We start from the raw sequence: 22759 nt of genomic DNA, 5'->3' as shown, positions 1-22759 counted from the left end.
ATGTGTTCTTATGTGCTTTGTTCCTACTGGCTGCCATACTCACAGAACAGCTATACGAATCTGAGAGGGGCTCATGCCAAGAATCACAATACAAAAGCAACCTGATCCTGCTCTGCGGAGCCGGGGAAGTGGGGAAAACGAGAGGGAGGGGAGCACTCCAGGCTCTGTAAGGGCTCTCGGGGGAGAAGGGGGGGAATTCAACAGTAACCCATAATGGTTCAGGAACAGCACGCTGTGGATAGGCGATTAGCCTGGTTCCAACAGCCTAGCAGAGTTATTAGTTGGAAACTTGCAATGGATGGATAAGCCTAAAGCAGGACTGAAAGAGTCAGCACAGCCAGCTAGGAGCAGTGCTGGATTAAAAACCAGGAGAGTGGGTTTCAGGGACTACTTCTGACTCTCCGGTTGCTCAGCCTAGCGAAACCCCAGCGGTTCAGGCAGCCTGCAAAGCCCCTAACCGCAGGTACATTCACAGGACTGGTTTAAGCATTGAATCCTGAGGCAGGGCTGCCTGGCTTCTCGGGCCAGCGCAAAGACTTCACGGTGCCGTTCATCAGAAGGGTGGGAGGTCGTGGGGGCCGGGAGAGACAGCACAGCAAGTAACGGGAGAAGAAGCCAACGATGTCATTCTGCTTTTCTTCATCCGGCTCCTGCAAGGGGCCGCGCTCCCGGCCCAGAGGAGAACCAGGAGAGGGCAGTGTTAGCAGGGAAAGCAGGGCCCGGCTCCCTGCCGGTCCCGCACCACCACCTGCCCGGCCAGCGTCCCTCCAACAGCATCCCTCCTCCCGGCGTTCCAGCCAAATGCTCCAGCTGAAGCTCCAGGAAAGGACAAAGCAATTAAATAATCCAACATAGAAGCAGCTCAAAGAGACTAATCTTCAAAACTGAAAGGAGGTTGGTGGACGAGGGAGAATCCTGCAGGATGTTGTCTTCAGCAGGGCAGTAATGCAAAGTCGGTGATGTCCCAGTTTCTCGCTGCACTACTCAGCATTTATGTATTTATAAGATTCCTTATAAAATCAAGGTAAGCCCAACAAAATAAGCCCATGCCAAAGCTAAAATAAATGACATGCAATCAAAGAAAAGTAGCCAACTTAACCAGATGAAGACAACATTTCCAAGAAATAAGTTTTTGACCATCAAGAGCCCAAAACGAGACAGCTCTGAATGCTGAAGGCCAGCAGTGCTTTGCAAATTAGTGCAGACAGAAAGTCTACACAGCTGGCTGGCAGATGTCTGTGATGAAATGTCTGAAAAAAAGTAGCAATGATAGCCTTGTGTTGAGTTTGCTAGCTTCAGAACATCTAGGTTTAATAATGTGATTTCTACTTAAACAAAGACATCTTAATTGACTATGTGGCTGGTTGCAGCATTTCTGTATCATGTATGTCATCTCCGTTCACGTCATTCCTTTCAGAAACAGCTGTGACCAGCATACGTCACTCCTCATTCAGACAAGCTCCTTAATGGGGAACATCCCGTTCACCATGGTTTAACTTGATTCACCTAGATGTTTGGCAGTCCAAATTTTAGGGAAGTTTCTTCAAAAGTATTACTATCAATTCTGCTCCTGGTTTCCCGTATTTTCTTCTTCTTAATGTAAATGAAAATGGTGTTATCTTCCCTGTGCCGTTTTTATAAAAAAATGGAGGAGTTTTAACAGTCCTTTTTTTGTTGGCACTTTCAGCTGAGGATATGAGGAGATTCATGCACTTGCCTCATAGAAATGACCAAAAAAGAGAAGGCAAGGCCAGATATATTTGCCTGGCCGATGACAAGTAAAAGCAGACAGCTCAGAAAGTAAAGGACAGTAAGGACCTCAGAAGTGCTTCATAGTATTCATACTTTATCTTTCGAAAGAAGAACAGAAAGGACCTTCAGCATCTCAGGGGAATGGAAGATTGCAGATAACCTGCAGTAGATTCAGACACCTTTCAACACTGCTGCCTTCCTTCCTGGGTTTAGAGTAAGTCACGATAGAAATACTTTTCCATTTATAGTTAAACTCCATCAGTGAAAAAAATCTCAAGTGGTTCACCATGAAGGTAGCTGGCATTGTGCTTCTCTAGTCCAAGATATTCTAGAACTTATTTAAAGATTAATTGATGTTCAGAGGGAAGATAACTTCATTGTTAATAGGATGCTATGGTTTTATATGCACACTAGGTGAACTGTGGTGCTGTTCCACAGAAGCTTTGTGGCCTTTGCTTATGCCATAATGTAAACAAGGAAATATTAAGCTAAGATCCTTTAAAACTTATTTAAATGGAGGAGGCTTACTCCCCAAAGTGTTATTTTCCTGTCATTAACAATTCCACAAAAACAGTGATGAAAAAAGGCAAACAAAAATAAAGTAGTGTTTAATCTCAGGCTATGGACAGTAAAACTGAAAAAAGAATATGAGAGCAGCACCAAAAAAAAAAGAAGTTAACTGCAGGACTTCTACAAGGCTACAACACTGGGATCTGGAATTACATTTTTACAAAGTTTAGGGGTTTCTGGATCAGGCTATGGTTAATCTGAAAAATACATTTAGTAACACAAATAAGCATCAAAAAAATTCATCTGATTTAATCTTAACCTTTGTTTTGTCTCAAGTTAAACTACACTGTATCTCAGGCAAATGGTTAAGAGCTTTTGCATCTTCCCAGACCAAGCAGCGTAAACGTGCGTTTTTGAAGTAGTGACAGCCAATTACATACAAACCTTTATTTCTAATTACAGACTTATAAAAGGTCCAAAAGAAAGGGTTAGGAATATGGAAATCCCAGTCTGCCAAGCTTCAAACAAACAAACAAAAATTATGTAGACCCTTAAATAGTTTTGCTCTATCTGGAAATTTTTGGTTTTATGTTAGCTTTTCCAAAATATTTAAAAACACATGCATTTAAAAATTAAAGTAAAATTTCAGATTAAACATTCTGTCTTGTCTTTTAAAATAATGTAAACTTTAAAAATATTTTAAAATATATTCAAATGCATTTGGATAGATTTTACAATCACTTTTGAAAAAACCCTGAAAAAAATTGTTGAGGGCTCTTGCACCATGTATTTGAAATAACTTTGCACATGGGATTTACCTGGCATTCCTGAGCATCTCTAAGCTTTGTGAATAGCAGAAATATTATTATTTCTTTGGTAATGAATGAACTTCAGAATTATATAAATGAGAGGAAGGAACAAAGTAAATGCCAGTAAGTTGTACTTTGCGTTTGAATGGAGATATTTTCCTGCAAATCCTGCACTTGCAGATAATATGTCCATCCTCCAGCAATAGCAGCAGTCATTTCAGTCAGAGGATGGTTTTCTGTTCATGTAAATTGTGGTGTACATTATACAATGAAAATTCATGCTGCTATAGTGTATGAAAGTTGTTATACTGTGGCTAAGCAGAACAAATAATAATCACTGGCTGTAACACAGGGCTACCTGCTAGGGCCAGGCCCCACTGACCTAAGCACGCACAATAATGGCAAACCCCACAACCCTAATCCATACCAACCCACAATTCTGCACCTGAAAGGGACTGTGAAAAAGAGTCAGGCAGCTACTTCTTCTAGTTTCAGCCGCAATGCATTAACCAAGGTGTCAGTTTACTCTCTCGAAGCCGGACTGCTAGATGCTGCCAGAATTACTCTGATGCACACCTCATGCTGGGCTTGTACGTTGCCCTTTGCTTTCTCTGCTGATGTACCAAACCTCTGTGTCCCCACAGGGACTCTGCCCGTTCAGTCAAGGCAGTACCCCATTGCCACAAACACAGGGAAAATTCACCTGTCTACAAGGCAAATCTTAAATACCTCCCTTACATGTCCTAGCTGATGAGTTTCAAAAATTTTAAACTGTTGGGACAGAGAGTAGGCAGGCAGCTGTGGTTTTGTACCTGCACAGCACAAAACAGAGAAGAAAGGCCAGCGCAGGAAGTACTTCAATGACGTGATGAAGTTACACGCATCCAGCTATTTCAAGATCAGAGCTGGAGCCCTGTCTACTCTTTCCACATTACTTACTTCTCTTCAAGAGAAATTTCTGTTAGTTTTCTTTATTACGAAGTCATGGAGAATCCTGTTAGTGCTGAAATTGCTGTCAGATATTCCAGGAAAGAAATTTCCATGGAATATTTTGGTAATAACTCAGGTTGGTACACCATCTGTTTGTAGGAACTGCTTGAAATGAGACATATCACACACACAAAATCCACTTGACCATGTCCTGAAAGCCATGTTTTCCCCTTTATATTGCTTTTCAAGTTAGGAATAGTTAGTATTACTGATTGATACTATACATTTTAATTAAAATTAGCAATTCCATGCACAAATAATAATGGATAGTTGCATTATGGATATGGTCAATTTATGGATAATGTTTGTGACCTCATCCAGTATTTAAAAACTATGACACTGATCCTAAGTTCTCATCTTCACCCAAAACATTAATTTAATATAAAAGTTTGATAAATTGTAATAATTTTAGAGAGTCCCTATATCCATTACTGTCTCAACTAAACTCAGGAAATACATTTGCACACGAAGGATATCAATTGTTGCAATCGTTATTTCTAATTTCTAACAGAGACCAGAAGTGGGCTGTTTAACTTTAAATACATTATGCATTCCCGTAAGATTACAAATTAAAAATAAATGACATAAATCAGGTGGGGAAGATAACAAGCTAATGGAAGAGCAGTCAGAGAAGGAAGACAGGGTAAACTCTGAAGTAATAGAGTAATTTAGAATGACTAAATGCAAAACATGGCAGAGAATTTCTTTACAGAAACTAAATGAGTAATTTCGCATAGATGATACAGAAGCGAGAGCACAAGTGGAATCTGAATAAAGTAGGACACAGGATGTTTATAAAATCACTATTTGTAATTTAGAGTAAACTTTATACCACTTACGGTATTGTTTGTATAACAAACCAAAATGTGTTTTTAATACTTTCAAAATTCAGCAAGCATATATGCAATTTTACAATGGAATTTGAAAGCTATATACATGTCCTTTCATACAAAAAGCTCAACATTAACTTTGCCGAGAGTAAAATGTGAATTATGTGTGATGTAAGTTATGCTCCTTGGAACCAAGCCATGACTATTTAGCTGATCCAGCAGGTTGGAGTGATACAGTGAAGCAACATTATCACCTTTTTCCTTCCTCTGCTGTGAGCAGTTGAGCAGAAGAAACATTCCTGGTTTCTTGGGAGAGGATTAGTAAGCAGGAATCCCTAGATGGCCTGTGCTTTGGCTGAAGCTGCTACACAGGGAGAGGGAAGACAACTTTTCTTTACTACAAAGGCTCTTCTATGACTATAAAGATTTTTCCAAAGCGCCTCTCTGTGTAACTCACAGCCAAAGCAGTCGAAGATGCAACACTGTGTTAGTAGTGGGGTGAGACAAGCTCCCACAGCAGGTGTTTTCTGAGAGAGTATCTCATGGAAATGTATCTGCCCAGGTCTCTAAGGCTGCTGTTGATGCCCAGGTCACAATGTAAATGTGGCTAGAAACACCTCTGGGGAAAAAGGAACTTATCAGCTGTGCGGGGAAAAAATGGTGCTTGCCAGCCAGCAGAGCTGGCAGGACCCTCAGTAGCCTGGATGAAGCCAGGACATGTTGGACATGGCTGGGAAGAGCCACTGACAGCTGGGAGCCAGGGAGCAAAATGCCTTCTCCTCCTCCTCTGACGGTTAAGAAAATTATTTTAATCAGATAGGTCCTCTTCTGTTGGAAGAAATACTTTTTCAGAATGACTGTCACTGTAGGACCCATTGCAAATAAGAAGCTCTCCATAATATGAGGTTCTGCATATTTTAGAGCTGGATTTGAAGCAGTAAGAAACATTTGTAATAGTGCTTAAGCTATTAATGGAATGCTGTTGCCTACTACTAATATCTGGTTGTTCTGTTTTGTTGTCTTTTTTTTATTTTCTGGTATTGCTGCCTTCCAACCACACCACAGAACACCACTACCACCATACTTAAATGATTTTCAGCAAGTACCTGTTTCAACTCCATTTTTTCCTTTTGTAAAGGTAAGAGAAAAACAAAAACCAAACTATAAATAAATATGGGGACCATATCATTATGTTCTTAATGTCATTTCCTTTCATACAGAAATAAAATCCCTCACTGAAAGGCAACTATCTGAAATGTGAAATGTTGCAGTAGTTCTACAGAGCCCAAGAATATTAACATAATGATACGTTTAAGACAAAGTGAAAGAAAATATTGTATTTAATAGAAATTGCTAGGATAAGGCAGTTATTTGTGATGAATGAATGGAGTTTTTATTTCTCAGTGTTGAGACTTGGAACATTCTTCCTTCCTTCTGGTAACTTCAATTTTTTAATAAGAAAGGTTGAACAGGACATGAACCGGTCAAAGAAGGACAGTTCCAGAAACACTGCTGGTTAACTTCTTTGAGGACACTGGGTCAGAACTACTGACCCAAAAGAATATTTTCCACCACATGAACAACTTAATGACATGGTTCCAAGCACTGTAGATACTTTATTGTCCAAAACTTAAGTCTAGTATACTAGTTTAGATTAGGTTTTGAGATACCATATACTCATAGAATACTGGCTTCAGGCCTTCATTACAAATGGACCAAAATTTTATTACAGCAAGTCAGCTTCACAAAATGTCTTTGATAAAATGCCAGCAAAGAATGGTATAGCATCTTGGCCCCATATTCTGATTAAAATCAACTGAAGTCACTAAGGGCTATAGCTGAATTTAATGGTAGCATAAAGAAACTATTATACATGAGAGGTATCAATTATCAGTCAAACTCTGAGAGTCCACAAAATTATTTATGTGGCAATACATTCTCCTTAGAACCATGATGTTGATGCTGGCAGATGCTTTTCAAACAACTTGTACATTAGTTTCTGTCGGTCACTGTGGATGTGCTGGAAGAGTGAAAAGCTTACATTTACTTCATACACTAGTTTTACCTACCAGAAGAAGCCACAGAAAACTCCTACTATGTGCAACTGAGCCTCCCCAGCAGGTCTGAGACACCTACACAGTATATTTGCTATGATGAAACACAGCAGGATCAACCTTTGCCAGTAATAGTTGCTGCAGTGAGAAATCACAGCTCCAAAAGCAGCAGTATGAAAATGATTTCTCAACTATTTATCAAAAAACCCACCAAACCGAAGTAAATAATCTCATTGGTGAGAAATGGATACATTGGCATCATTCTTAAATATTATTGGTGTTCAGTGAAATGTATCCTCCCTAATCATGTTAGCACTTCTTAACACTCAAGAGGATTAATTTTTTCCCACTGAGGCTTGTGAAGCATTATCTACAGAAGATCATATTAGAAGGGACAGGAGTGAATTTAATGCACTGGATTTGAAGTAATTTACAAAACTCATTAAAATTCCAAAGATGCAAAATGAGTATTCTGTGATGGGCTTCTGCGAATCTGGAGTGCTGATTCCCACCCCCCATGGGAATCCTTTAAGCACAAAGGAAATTCCACAGTTAGAAACAGAAAAGCTCCACGACTTAAATGAAAAATCTGCTTTGTAAATTGAAATATATCATTAGTTTGTGTTTTCAACTGAAGCTTGCTAAATACAATCTAAGTGAGTATGGGAAAGCAGAAGAGACTGCTACATTTTATTTTAGCAGATGCTAGTTATGCATGGGAATCACAAATGGAGTAGCAAATTTAAAAAACTGTGGCGACAGCAATGCAGAATTAAGACAATAATGGGAGGGGATGGAAAAATACATTTTTTCCTCTTCTCCAGGACAACTTAGATAATACTTTTTGTCACAATTTATACTTAAATGCTTTCTTTACTCTGTAATCCATAAATGTTGCTAATGAACTAGCAAAGTTTGAATTAGCAATATTATATTTTTTTTAGACCAGTAAACAGAACTGGAAAAAACAGATGCTCTTTTGGGCTGATTGTCTATTCAGAAGAACCTGCCAAAGAAAGCCTTTTCTGTTTTCTTTACCTACATCTCTTGATAAAATAGAAGACATCACCTACCCTCACAGGTCCTGATTATATTCAAAGACCATCACAGCTATAACAAACCAGTTAGTTTATTTCAGGGATATCCAAGCTTTGTCCACATCCAGCCTCTACTTTTGTTTCCAGAGGTGCCTCCCATATGTACTACAGGGTTTGTCATCCACTGCTTCATCCCAATCTGACAAATATAGAGATCAACTGTCCTTTACCATCAAGGCCCTGTTACAGGCATATTTACCTCCAGAGGTCTGCTCTTCTTTCTGAATTGTTACACATGCTTCTGTTGGCTTCCAGTAATTTGGCTGCTGAGCTGCTCTCTCCAAGTTTTGGATTAAAATTGGCTCAAGACGGTGTTCACTGACCTGCAAATGCACTTTTAACTATATAGGCCTTAGACTAGTTTGTGTGCATGCTGGATAGAGTTTGGTATAGACATATGAAAGTGAATAATTCAGTGAAAGAATTGGCATTATAATCCAAAGTCAGGGTCAAAAAGACAAAGTCAGTCACATTTATTTCTGGTACAAGTTCCTTACAGTAGTGTAACTAAAAAAAAACAAGCTCAAAAGCATTCAATAATATAGGAGTAAAATTTAAAAAACCTGAAATGAGAAATAAGAAGAAATGAGAAAAAAAGGGTTGTGGGGAATGATGAATTATAGTCCAAAATCAAGAGATAAAAACAACCAGCAAAGGGAATAAGGAAGGCAAGACATCACTAGAGCTGGGAAAAAGGAAGATTATTTCAGTAGTTGTTCAGTGGCTAGATTAACGGTCTCTGTAGAGACTTTATTGGACAAGCTTTTATTAAACCTTTTCAATTCTGTATTCCAGATTTCCTGGAAATACAGTATTGGACTTCTGAAATCACTGTGTGTGTGTCTATGTGTGCATAAGCGTGGGGGTATTGCATCTAGTACACTGGGTCCAAATCTTGATTTAGGTATCCAGATAAGGTGGTAAGCAGAAAAAATTACTGGCAGAACTTACTGTAACAGAAGATAAGGACATCGTATTCATTTACATGAAGTCACTCATAAAAATGTGCTAATTAAAATATAAATGGTTACTGTCATTAAAAAAATATTTAAGACCTCTGTGACTACAGTAAGTTATAGAGAGCAGCTAAAATTTGTTAACAGGTAAAACATGGCAAAAGTGGTATCTTGCAGTTTGATTTCCCACGAGTGTGTAGATGCATGGCCTCAAATACAGCTAAAAGAACAGATCAGATTCCATAATAAGTGTCAGTGATATAAAAAATTACTGACTCCTCCGATCAGCTCAAGAGTGGAACATTGCTACCTGTTTTCACCACTTACAGAATGGTTTCCCAACGTTTCGGTGTGGCACATCAGTAAGACCTACATCAACAGTTCAGGCCCTTGTTCAGAACTTCAGATGACACACTCACCTGCTCTGGGGTCATCTTCTGCAGCTCTTTTTCCCAAGCTGCCCGGTCATCATCCAGGTGGTAGGAAGCAGGTGGGGTGAGTCCACGCAGAATCAGGGGATCACGGTCATGGCAGAGGGCTGTCAGATGTCCAATGTACAACTTCAACTTGCTGCGATTCTGATCAAGTTCTAAGAGGGGTTGAATTATCTGCAATAAGAGAACAGAAACAGTGAGGAACAGCCTGAGACCCAAGCATTGGTGAAGGCAAAGACCAGTCTCTAAATTACAATCTTGTTCAGCTTCATACTGGAAGGAACTTGAACACCCTCTCTCCCTCCCAGTACTGCCATCCCATGACCCAGCAACCATCTAGCTGAAGCAGAAAGAAACCAAGCACACTAGGGGAAGGAGGTGTGGTGATGACAGCTGTCCGATTAATATAGGAAATAATGATGATATGGGTGAAAAATGAAACAATATTAAATTGAATGCATTAACTCTTCTGACTATCCAGCAGTGCTTCAGTCAATTATTTCAACTCCCTGCTTTAGGGAAAATTAATTTTTCTGATAACAGGTGTCTGTCCACAACTAAGGCAATGGCAATGTAGATTTTAACTCATTTTGCCAACAAACATTTCATTGTAACTTAAGTATGCAATAAACATGTTCTTACTAAAGAGAATGGTTTAAAATGATGCCAAGATGTGGCACTTAGGGACATGGTTTTGTGGAGGACTTGGCAGTGCTGTGTTAATGGCTGGACTCCGTGATCTTAAAGGTCTTTTCAAATCTAAACAATTCTGTTATCCTATGATTCTACTTTCTAAGATGAATGTACCTCTACTGTAGAAATTGGATAGAGACATATCTTCACCAGAAAGTTAACATACAGTTTTCTATAATCTTTTCTAAAGTTAAGATATAGTCTTCTGTAATTTTGAAAAGGCGATGACCTTCATTTATTATACAAACCAGGTTCTATACAATAGACTACAAAACTAAAATCAAAGGACTTTAATAAGTACTATTTCATTTTCTTATACTTTACCCAATCCGCATCTAATCCTTGTTCAATGCAATCCAAACTGAAGTCATCCAGTTCTCATAAAAAGTGTCTGAAGAGCCATTTTTCATTTGTTTTACAAAAATACAGAGCTCAAGTGCATAAATACATACCAGGAATCCCTCACTATGCCCTCCCACAAGAATACTGCTTCATATTGTTCTAGGTGCTTGTGGGCATATATTCAAAACCGCAGTAATACAAATCTCAAGGGTTTACGGTTGATGAAAAATTAAGGAAGAATTGGGCTTAGTGCCTCTGTTCCATAAAATGAGGTGCTGAAGCCACAGGCACTGATGTGCACCAGCTAGGAGAGCTGGAAAGCGTTGCCACAATAGTGGCAACTTGTCTTTGTGTTCCTGGGCAGGGGCTGCACCTGCTGTTTGTTAGTGGGCCAGGGATATCTTTTCAATGGGACACCTCTGACCCTGCTAATGAATAAGGAGTGAGATAATCTCTGAGTCAACAGAAGCAGGGTGCTGGCGCTACTTTCAACAAAGACTCTGGCTTCGACCCCTTTTAATAAGGCTGTCAGGGCTCACTTATTTTGCTTCTAACACTGTTCTATGTAGATTAATTTCTGTAGAGTGAGAGGATCTGAGAGCCATGGCTAAGCAGCTAACTAATGTCAGGCTCCTTGTCCTCCACTCAGCAGCCTACAGCAGAACATCAGCGTGGCAGCAGCTACAAAAAGCCACATCAACATGGCAGCCACGGTAGAGGAGACAGACAAGAAACCTGCAGAGAGAGTGAGCTCATGGGCCTTATTAAAATCCCTGTTGCTATGTGCAGCCTTGGGGCAACATCTATTTGCAGATATAAATACACATATCAAAACAATGGTTCGATGTATGAAGATTGCAAACTGCAGAAGGGAAGAATAGCCTGCTCTCCTGCATACAGGGCAATAGGAAGGGATACTTCAGTAGCACCAACACACTAAGCACACTGTATTTAGCCTATTACATCCCAGCAGCTTTGGTTGTTTGCTGAATTGTGCTATTTACCCCTATTTCTTATAATCTGAGTTACCTAGGTTACAATCTGAAAGTGAACCACCTGTGCAGGTGAAGAAAACTGGTGATTCTAATTTAACTGATGTCTTTCCTATCTGTCTTACTATTCAGTTTGGCCACAGAGGGTACAGTGATGTAATATCACATCTTAAAAAAATACTGTTTTGTAAAAATGTGAAAATTAAGGAGTCAACGTCTAATAACTAGCTGCCTGATCAATGCAGTAGCTGCCTTGTATTCTTTTCAGATACTGCAGTGTATCAAATATCCACCAGATGTGCAAATTCCAGTCTGAAAAGAATCTGACTTGCAAACCTTCCTGGTTATTCTTTGTGAACAGAAACCCTCCCCGATAAAGCAGCACTATCTAGCAAGAAACGATGGAAGATTTTCATATAACAGTGGAATTGGACTGCCCAGGGACAAGTCCCCTTTTGAAACACATTCCTCCTGTACCCTTCCCCCTTACCTCAAGCTGGAAACAGGCCAAATGAGGCGTGTGAAAGTTCTTAACTAGCAGCCTTCCCAAAGCTGTTCACAGAGCAATCATTCCTCTCACTTGGGATCCATTAAACCCTGCCAGTCAAGTAGGAAATGCCCTTATATCTGCGTTCCTGCCATATCTAATTTGAACTAGCCACTTAGCAAGGGGCACTGTGCTTCCCACACAGCAGAGCTGCCACTGCCTTATCTCAAGAGGGTGTAAGAGCATTTGCTAAGTGGAAAGGCAGGGCAGTGCTGGATTCATAAACCACATCGAGTTCTCATGATCAGCTCAGAGCTGCAGAGCTTTCTAGGAAAACAACGGGTAAGCAGACCAAATCCAGGAATATCTTCTAAAGCAGCCCTGATTCATTAATTGCCCTGATAGGTTTAGGTCATCCTCATCAATGCGTGGAATGAAGTCTGCTTAATGTACCCTCAAGTTCAGAATATTGTTAATGGCCAGCTAAGTTTGACAACGTGTTTCACTAAAAAAGGCAATCACTACAACTCTGAAGCAGAAACATGAAATGCCTGACAAATCTCTGATACAAACCCAAACCATCTCCACCAACTGATAAAGACATTTGGGAACATATTCCAAAACACATTCAACTTGGAAACAACATGTTCTGGTTTCTTGAGATTTCACAGATATATTTATTTTTTATCTTTGAGCATGACAAACATGAATCTAATTGTAGTTTTGCAAGTCACTGGGGCAAAAAAATGCTTTAGAATGAAATCAATACTGCTTCTTCAGTGACAGCCCTGCTGTTGCTGTACAATGGTCAGCTGAAATATGAGTAACTGTATTTAGAAGTTTTTTTATGATAAAGAGTCGGCATTTAAATATGTATATATATGCTGCATAGATAAGAAAAGGTCCTTGTAATGGAATGCAGTTTCTATCTAAATGTTTGGTCACTTTCCCTGTGAAAGATGAATACACAGAGACGGTGGTGTCCAAAAGTTTGTCTGAGCAGTGTCTAATGTAAATACACAAAAACATGTAGGTGGTTATATGAAAAAGAAAACCAGCGAATGGGTGGTATAAGTGCAGCAGCGTTGATCTGAGACAAATGTAATATTGACTTTCCATAGATGTCTGCAGAATAAAGTATGGTTTTAATCAATGTGTAATAGGAGTCATTCACCACAACCACCAACTTTAAATTATGGGTTCTCCAGGCAGAAGGGCTCATGACCTGGTCACCTTTCTCCCTGCTAAAACTTCCTTCTTCTCTGAAGGAAGCAACCACTTTTCTTTTGCAGAATCAAATAATTAGCTTGACTTAGTTAATTTCTGAGAATACTTTCAAATTTCTATTTAGTAATAAAGCTGCAGCTCCCGTTTTGAAGAAAGTCTTACATGCACCCCTAAAAGCTAGTCTGTTTTTCCAGCTACATCAGCTGATCTTGTAAAAGTTAGCTTCTTACACAACTTGCCTTACTTATCAGAATCATGCATCAACATGCATGTTGATCGTGGATGAACAGCAGTGATCTTATTCACAGATAGGTGCCCGTGCTTTCTCTGAGCAAGCAAAAAAAAAGGAGAAAGAAGCATCTTCTTGACACAGCAATATAGATACAAATTACCATATGTACACTTGGTACTGGCTTGACTGCTGTCATACTCTCCTATTAGCTTGACTGTCCTGCTGCACATATGCTGCATGTATATATTCACTACATAATGCTAAACAGCAGTCATGCAGATAAGTGGTCTTCATTCTGCAATCAAATAATTTAGTAGATTATCCTCAACTTACGCATAAATCTTTAAATATTTAAGAAAAATCCGTGAAAGAACAGTTACATCAAGAAGAAAATAAAAAAGAACTGACAAGTGGTGCTGGGGTCAAAGTAAATAATGAGGTCAAATTTTCACTGGTTTTGTATCAAAAGTGTTACAAAGAAATGTAATCTGAATGAATCTGAAAGCTTCCAAAGAATTATCTGATTTGGGAAATGCTCTAGCTTTCTAGACTGGTCTATGAACCTTGAGTGTTCTTTGTAGATCCTGCAAAGGCACAAAAAAAATTTACAGAATTCTGAAAAAAAACCCAACCAAAACCTGAAAACACCACCAAAGATCCCCTCAAACCTTCAGACTGGACATAATAAGTATGCCTGGAAAACAAGTTAAATGTTTATCTCCCATCAATCACATTTTCCATGTGAGTGTGGAAAATTACTTTCGAACTTCGTTACATACAGATGCAACTATGCTACCCAACAAAACCTACTTCCCAAACTACCACTGCACAGGAGAAGATTGGCTTGAAGTCTGGGCAAATATATAAGTTTTTTAAAAAGTAATTATTCCAAGGAGGACCTGACAAATCTAACAAAAGATGAAGTGGATCATAGTGGGTCCTCAGATGCCTCCCTGAATCTGGGTTTTACTACAGATGTTACTAGACAAGAAAATTTTGCCTATACAGCAAAATATCTTGTATCAGGAGATATGGAAATAAACTAAGATACCAAATGATACAGTCTGGAAGTATTTGCATGGCAAGTGAATTACGCCTTCTTGCTCGGACCATTTGTATGTGTTTGGCAACAAACACAAGGGTTCAACTACAATCATCTTGTAACCATTGAATGCAATGCAGTTTTATGAGGCATGAATTTGGCTCAGACAGTGCAAAGCTTTCCCAAATTCAGAACAATTTATCACTGATGTCTTCCCTTCATTATTTTAAATGGAAACAGAAGAAAGTTCTCAAAAAGACACAGCCTGACCTCAGTTCAGTTCAGCTCAGTTCACTTCTGCACAGAGATACTTGGTTTCTTCAGAAGACCACAACACAAAAGCTCAGGGACAGGCTCAGTTTCCTTTACATTTGTTTCAAAGACAAAAAATTGGATTTACATCTAACCTTTATCATTTTCTCCTCATAAACCAAACCAAAACAAAACAACATGCGTGAGGAGCTGAAAGAGATTCTGGCTGTTTTGACAGAGCTGTCTTACTCAGTTCGTTTCTGACAGAATCAATTAGGAAATAATTTTTACATAGCAAATTCTTTTTGAATTTTTTATACACCATGAACAAATCCCTTGGATTAATCATTTCCAGAGTTCACCCTCTTCACCTTGGGAAAAATCCAGACCAGAAAAAAAAGAACAGAGAAAACACAAAACAGGGAAAGTAGTTTTGTCATTAGTTCCCTCTGTTTAAATAAAATCTTTTCCCCATAATGTAGATGAAGCAAAGAATTGCAGTGGGTTGGTAGGATTCCTAAAGCACTGAAAATAAGTGAGTAGTTAAAAAATATTTTTACACATAATGAATCCAGAAGTGCTTTTTCATGACACTGGCAACTTTTGCTTACATGGGCTGTGGAGCAAAAGCTTGCGGGGAACCATGTGCGAAATAGCAGGGACTGCTGTAGCTGAGAACTGAAATACACTGGGGGGACTGTGAGAAGGCTGTAACTGGACCACGGGGGAATACAAACGTTCAGGTATGAGGTACCTCAGCACAGCTAAAGAGGGTTGTCTACATACAGCTTGAATTTTACCTGTTTCATCAATCCCTTACTTGCAAAAAACATAGCTAACTGCACTGTGCACGCATCGCATCATTTTATTCTGTAAGAGTCCGTCCATATGCCTCTCTCTTAGCTGAGGTGAAGGAGAGAAATCTGGCTTAACTGCAAGATGAGAATCAGAATATAAAACTGAAATGCTGTTTTATTTGCCTAAGTTTTCTTTTGTCTTCAAGACTCCTTGGGAATCCAGCAGTCCAGAAGCTTAGTTCTGGAGCAGAACAGGGTGGGGAAAGTAGGGTGAGGTCTACAGAGAACCTAAAACCTTCCACTTCAATATATTAAATCTCCTTCATTTAAGAATTTTGTTTCTGTAAGTTTTGTTAGTTATCAGGCTAACATTTTAAATAATAAATTATAGAAAACTATGAAACAGTGTAGTCAGACTTAGGATATTGAAAATTAGTGTATCATCAAGAAGAAAAAAATATCCCCACAGCAAGTGAAAATAGATTAACAACTGTCTGCAGCTTGTACATAACACTGTGGATTTAAATAGCATCCTCCTGATCAAACTTTTGTGTGATTAGGCAAGCTTTGATTTCACAGAATCCACCAGATTTTATGCTGCTTCCCTCTCTACAAGAACATAGCAGCTTGAGAATAAGAACAACCTGCTTATATTTTTAATCCATTCAAGCTTTCTAGCACTTGCTATCTATATAACAGCGAACAAGAGAGCACCCACACTCCTTGCTGTACTGTATTTTGTCTATTGCTTCTTCCTGTTACAAGGGATAAAAGGAAACGGTGGCTAATATGCTTATGTTTGAAAGCAGATCATTGCAGCACATATGCTGGGAGAGTGTGTCCATGGGAATGCTTATGTATCAGTGACTGCATTCTTCTGTCTCCCTGCTGTCTGTTCCATTGCTAATAGAAAACAGAAGGTATTTCTTAAGTAGTCTACCAGAGAACACAATCAGTGCTTTTCCTGTTCAGATGAACTATAACCTCCCTGTCTGCAGGTGACAGAAATCTTTCTCTCGTTGTTCTCTCACAGTGGGTCTTCGTTCTGCTGTTCTAGCTCTTTACCTGCTACATGAGACTTTCAAAGCAAAGCCACACAAAGCCACCAAATGCCTGGTTTATCTGTCTTTAGGAGTTCTCTGGAAAGTTGTTTGCTCTACATTCAAATGCAAGATCCTGTTAATAAACACACCTATTTATATATACATGTGTGTATCTATATATATATTAAAAAAAATATACAAATTCTTATCTATATGTCGCATTGAACAATCAGATGTAGCTGACTGCCTGTGGTGAGCCTACTATGGGTTGGAACTGTAAATCCTGACATCTCCATCAGAAATTATGAACTTTACCAGCCAGGAAAATACAGCATCTAGATTGGCTACGTGCCCTTATCAGTTTTTATTTTAGTCATATTTCTCTTGAGCTTATTTTCATAGTTAATATGTTGGAAAGGAGGTTTGGGCTTGATTCTTTCTCTACTCTAATGTTCATTTCTCCCCTCCCTCAGTTTCTTTGCTCCTAACTGACAACTAAAAGGTGCTGGCAGCGACACCCCAAGCCTGGCTGCAGCTATTCCTCTTCTGTCTCTATCCTGTGAGGGCCAGGTCTCAGCTCCCCTCTTCTTTATGCCACCAACAGGGTGTTCATAGTTTGCAGAAGCCTTTGGCCTTGCATGATTGCATTCTGAGGTGTGGATGAGTGCTGTAAGAAACCTAAATGGCAGAGCAATTGGGAGACAGTACAGACTATCATACAAGCTGTAAGGAACAACTCCCCTGGAAGTGGTCAGAAACAAAAATGTTTGCGTACAGAGTTCCTACTAGCTACAAAGATAAAGTCACTAGTACAAGATCACATTCAGCTGCACATCAAAAAAGAAAATAAGACACAGACCTAGAATAATCTCATTTGGTAGAAATGAATGATGGCCTTTTTGCAATTGTTTTGCTGAAAAGCACAAATCTCTACAAAAAGAAACTGGCCATCTGTTTTGAATGTTTTAAAATACAAGTATCTTCTTTGATCTGTAAGAATAATAGGAAGACAGTGATACGATCCAGTTACACCTCTGTTGTGAGTACTTAATTCATCCCAGAGCTCAGATTACAAAATTCCATCTGGAAATCTTAAGTCTTATCATTCTGGGATCAGAAAGAAGACCAACAGTGTATCAAGATCAGTTATTTTGTGCTCATAGATACAACATTCTTAGACAGAGAATATATTCTTCAAACACAACATAATTATGAAGATAGCAAAATAATAGATTTTTAAAAAACCCACCACAACAAAACCAAACTAAAAAACAAGTTATCAAGAGAACGCTTTGCAGAAACAGGGGAAGGACCAGGAGCAGAAGTTGACATAACTTTAAGGACAGCGTTCCTCTCTAGGCTGGCCCATCTCGGTCTAACAGTACTTACTGGATAAAAGATTACATGCCAGTATGGGTATAGAATAAGACAGAAGGTGGAAAGGCATGGTTTCAAATTGGAATGGTAGAAAATTAATCATAAAATAAAATATTAAGCATTACTTAAGTTGTTCACTCCACCGTAACAGATCCGTTACTTACGCTAAAGTGTGAAGGTCACTACAAAAGGCTCTCCATTATTCAGTTACTACAGCCAAAGGAGAAAAGGTTATTCTCTGAAAAAAGGCAAAGCTTGAAAAGGCTTGAAAAGAATGGGTAATTGTATGATAGCTAAAGATAACTGTATGGTAGCTAAACAAGGATTTTGAATTGCACTTCCTCAGAGCAGTAATTGTCAGTCCATGAACTCTGTGTCTTCTTGCCTGAACTTGACAGCACAGGAGTCTTTTAGTTTCGTAATTAACAACGACGCCCACATAAGCAGGGCTCCAGAAAAGCAGGATGGAAAGCAGGTCCTGTGTTTAACTGGGACAACTGTATTCAAAGTGCTGCCCTTGTAATGATTAATTAATTACATCACCTTACTTGAGTACACCACATTATGGTTCTTACTAAAGGACTACCCATCTGGAAAGTGGGAGTGAGGAGTCCTGACTGTCACCAGTATGACAAAACAAATCTGGCATCTTATCTCTCAGTCAGGCCAAGTGATAATGTTTAATTAAGTAAGATTATTTCATGTCGCTGCCTTCAAATTCTGCACAGGGTATGTCTTTAAGGCAGGCATAAGACATTCTTTCACAGTATTTTTACACATATGAATGAAGAACTGTAACAGACATATTATAACACATTATTATACTCTACACAACTAGGTTGTAGATATTTGGAGAGAGGAAGAAATGGCTCTTCCAGAGGACAAAAGATAACAGTGAAGAAGATGCAGCAGTCTAAAGCACTTCGTTCAGCATGCTGGAATGGCAGCTCCTTGAAATGTTTAACATATGGGTTATTTTCCCTTTTTTTGGAACGAATAGGATCTTGGAAGGAAAAACAAGACGTATTAATAAATTGAATCAAATACACATCTAACATAATTTTGGGAACAAATTCAAAATAGGTACTAGAATCACCATCATATCCCTGTAACAAAAATTTTAGAATACTGTGTAATAATATTACTTAGCACTTACATAGCACTTTTCCCAAGCAGAACTTCCACTTTACAAAAACTGCAGCTCATTTTACAATTAGAGAATTTGAGACAGGGAGAAAGAGAACAAGTGAGCGGTTGGAGATGATGCCAGGAAGGAATTTATCTTCTGAATCGTGATCTAGTACTGTGTCCAGCAAATTACATTGTAATATGAGCCAGGCATGAAAGCTGGGTGTTTTTGACCATTCTGCATGATCTAACAATTAAAAAGACCATATTGAAAATAAATTTATTTAAAAGGCTTATGAGGTCACAGTGTAATAAGTGACAATACTGAGCTAAAAGAAAATACTAGAAGTGTGATAGTAGGATGAGCAGCTCTCTACATGTTGCAAGCGTAAAATGTGTCTCACGGAAAGATCACATTCATGCAGTGAATGAATGCCCACATAATCATTTGAAAATGGAACTCACTGTGAATAAGATATTTACTTTACTAGAAGAAATCAGTGTATTAACCAAGCACTAAATAATGTAGGAAAACCCCCAATATTCTTCTCAAACTTCCCAAAGCATAGACACTTTTAGTTCTCTAGTGATCTTGATGAAAAGTTCATGGGGTCTGACAGCTGTGGCAAAGGTTAAATGAAGTCCTGAGATGTCCTGTCCTCAGTGTCATTATTTCTGTTCCTCTTAATCCACCATCACAGTAGTCACAGTTCTTCAGGCTGTTGCCTGTCACCTACTTCTGCAGCTTTCCTCTAAATCTCTTTGAATAGCTATTTATGCTGGCTGACCAGGTGTGCATTCATTGTGCATTTCTTTTTAGCCGTAAAATGGAATAATAAATACCCTCTCCACAACAAAAAGGAAATTGTGAATGCTCATCCTGGGCATTCCTAGGGGTGAGACAAAATTGCTCTGCAGATAGAAGTTAGAAACACATGGCTTACAAGCTTGAGCATTCAATTGGCTTTTGTGTATACCTCTACTAGAATTAACTTCTCTGTGAGTTTTAATTGTTTCTATCATTACTGTAATCCTGTTTAATATCTTTGTCCCAATAAATGTAATACAGAAATGTCATTTTAGTTCCATTACCCTTTAATAATCACAAATGGCTACTTAGAATGAGCCTGGTTTTGGGAATGATATATTAATTAAAGATGACCTTTAGAATATTACAAGCTCTTGATTAAAAACTACAGTTAAAAAATCCAAATGGAATTCATTAAACATTCCTCTTATTGACGACTTTCCCTTTGTTTCAGGTCTTAAGTTTAGATGACTCTTGTCCACCAAAAAAACTCTTGGCAAAGTCAAATTACAACATTAAAAATGTAGCCTTTGGTACACAATGCGTACTTGTAATCTGGTGATGTTGCAAATTACATTTTATACTGGTTTTGACAAGGAGTGTATGACATTTACTGGAATTGACTGTTTTTCAGTTCTTAAGAACGATTCAGGTATTTCCCTGTGATGACTTACTCCTTTTCCCACTACAGACATCACCTCTGAAATCTTAAGAGATGTGATAAATTATGCTAGTGTCTTCAGCAGTCAACTCACAATACTTGCTGCTTCTGTGTTAAAATTTGTCAAACTCAAGTATTAAAGAAAAATGTCACAAATAAGAGGCTTTTAGTCTTGCAATATTTTTATGGTAATAGGAACTTGCCAATATTTTTATAATTTTGAAAGATCCCCATTTTTATGCACTCTAGTTCAATGCTAGCTCTTTGACCATTCCACTGTTACTCTAACAAACATAAAATTAATTTTCAGATTCTGTTCCTGGAATTCAAGCACAGCAAAACCAAATGTCTTGCTCCTTAGCAGGCATATCTGTGATCGTTAATAGAAAATGCTTCCACGGAACGATTTCAAAAAGCTTGTCTAGTGCAAGCACCTGCTAGGCTCCAACTCCTACTGCAAGCCAGAGCCATGGAAGTTGGGCAGAAAAAGGCTCTACAACAGCATGTGTACTTCAAACACATACAGTATGTATAAATTACATACCAGGATAAATCTGTCAGTTCTCGGAGTTTTAGTTTTGCTCTTCCTCTGTTCTTGCCCTTAGCACTTTTATTCTGTCTTTGCTTTTCCCTGTGTCCTTGCACTCTTTCAACTGTTTTTTTGTGATCCTGTGCCCACTATACCCATTCAACAAAAGCAGTCCTCTTCATTTCTGATGGGCAGAGGTGACACAAGCAGATTTCTGAATCACACCTGCACTTTCTCACATTGTAGGTAGCATGGCTGTGCTTCACAAGAAAACTCTATGAATTGAGTTAGCTTGGAAAGTTTATGTATGGAAGCTTTGCTGCTTCTTTCCCTGGTATAGCACGTACATGGCACATATTTACAAGATACACACACACACAAATCCTTTCATACATACTGGGTATCATAAAGTGTAAATTCATATTATTTTTTATAAAAGTGGATAATAACTAATTAAGCCATTGGCCAGTCCATTTTAGTATTTGAGAAAGACAAAGGGACATCCTAATGAGAAAGGACATTGGAATACGCTTGGATAAAGAGGGGGATAAGAAATTCAGACAACAAGGAAACAAGCCCAGAGAAGAAGGCTAGGAAAGACTATTTCAGGATGAAAGATGGTATTTACATTGAACTGTAAACTGAAAATGTAAACTACCATTCCTGAAACTACAGGAAGGGTGCATATGTTTAGAAACAGTGCTCCATTTCAAGGGAGTTATATCTGATAATGCTGTCATATACAGAACTGGGATAATTAAATATTCAATTCAGTCAATTCCAGAATGCTGGAGGGGAAAAGCTTTAATCCCCAAAACATACAAATAAAATAATGCAGTTTGCTATTCTACATATTTTTTACATATTTTATCTTCGGTATTGATCAGAGGTGATTACATCCTCAGACCTAAAGGAACTTTAAAAAACAAAGTTATCGCCAAGTCCTATGCTATTAGTTGCTTTTTAATAATTGTAATACGTACATTTAATTTAACAAGCAGGTCAGGGACTCTGTGACTTACATCATCTTTACTTTTATCTTAATGTAACTGGAATATCATGCTAAAAACATGTACTTTGTTGGGAGTAACTGGCTTGGGAGGCATCAATCATCTTTATACTTTCCCTGTTGCTGTATGCAAGACAACCTTTAGGCTGACATGTTTCTCAGATGAAATGCATGTAAAGCAAGGATGCTGGCTGCCTCATTATTTTGTCTAGGATGTACTGTAACATGCTTTCCTGAAGAAAATGCCTCAAGTATGAAGTGGAGAGATAAGCTGTATTTAATGTGAACCGGCCATTAATTCAGTGAACTAAGAGAAACCAGACTCTTTGCAGAGTCGCACTCATAAATGTATCAGCAGATGGGAAAAAAAAAGCGAAAGATCTTTCTATTAGTGTTTTCTACGCAACCTCCATATTTGCTCTAGAATAAAAATCAGAATTATTCCTACCTTCATGGTGAGCATCTTCTTCCTTTTCATCCTTTACTTACCTGATCTTTCCTGTTTAATTGCTGTGCTTCAGCAGATCTTTACAAGCATTATCTCTAAAACTTTCAACATCATGTACTAACACACAACCATTGCAAGAGTGGTGATTCAAAAAGAATGTGAAATCAACAGTGAGTGTAAATTAATGAGGCACTTTATCAATTTTTCCACTAAAGAGATTTTCTCAGTTCAAACCCCAAGGCATGAAATTCAAGTTTGAC

The 22759-nt window shown here is 38.5% G+C and overlaps 1 protein-coding gene across 18 annotated transcripts in view; it reads right to left on the bottom strand.

Annotated features, from left to right (window-relative positions):
* ERC1 (ELKS/RAB6-interacting/CAST family member 1) overlaps positions 1 to 22759 on the bottom strand; it is a 302189-nt gene that overhangs the window by 8607 nt on the left and 270823 nt on the right. For 5 of the 18 annotated variants that reach the window (XM_037388429.1, XM_037388432.1, XM_037388435.1 and 2 more), the window contains one exon: positions 9418 to 9606. In XM_037388429.1, the coding sequence (XP_037244326.1) occupies positions 9418 to 9606 (189 nt within the window). Of the gene's footprint in view, positions 1 to 7566; positions 8366 to 9417; positions 9607 to 22759 lie in introns of those variants that run through there. The other 13 variants (XM_037388425.1, XM_037388439.1, XM_037388433.1 and 10 more) reach the window with 5 other exon arrangements.

Source organism: Falco rusticolus, chromosome 5 (genome assembly GCF_015220075.1).
Source record: "Falco rusticolus isolate bFalRus1 chromosome 5, bFalRus1.pri, whole genome shotgun sequence".
NCBI classification, from domain to species: Eukaryota; Metazoa; Chordata; class Aves; order Falconiformes; family Falconidae; genus Falco; species Falco rusticolus.
The sequence above is the reverse complement of the archived record's forward strand: the minus strand, read 5'-3'. Positions and strand labels throughout refer to the sequence as shown.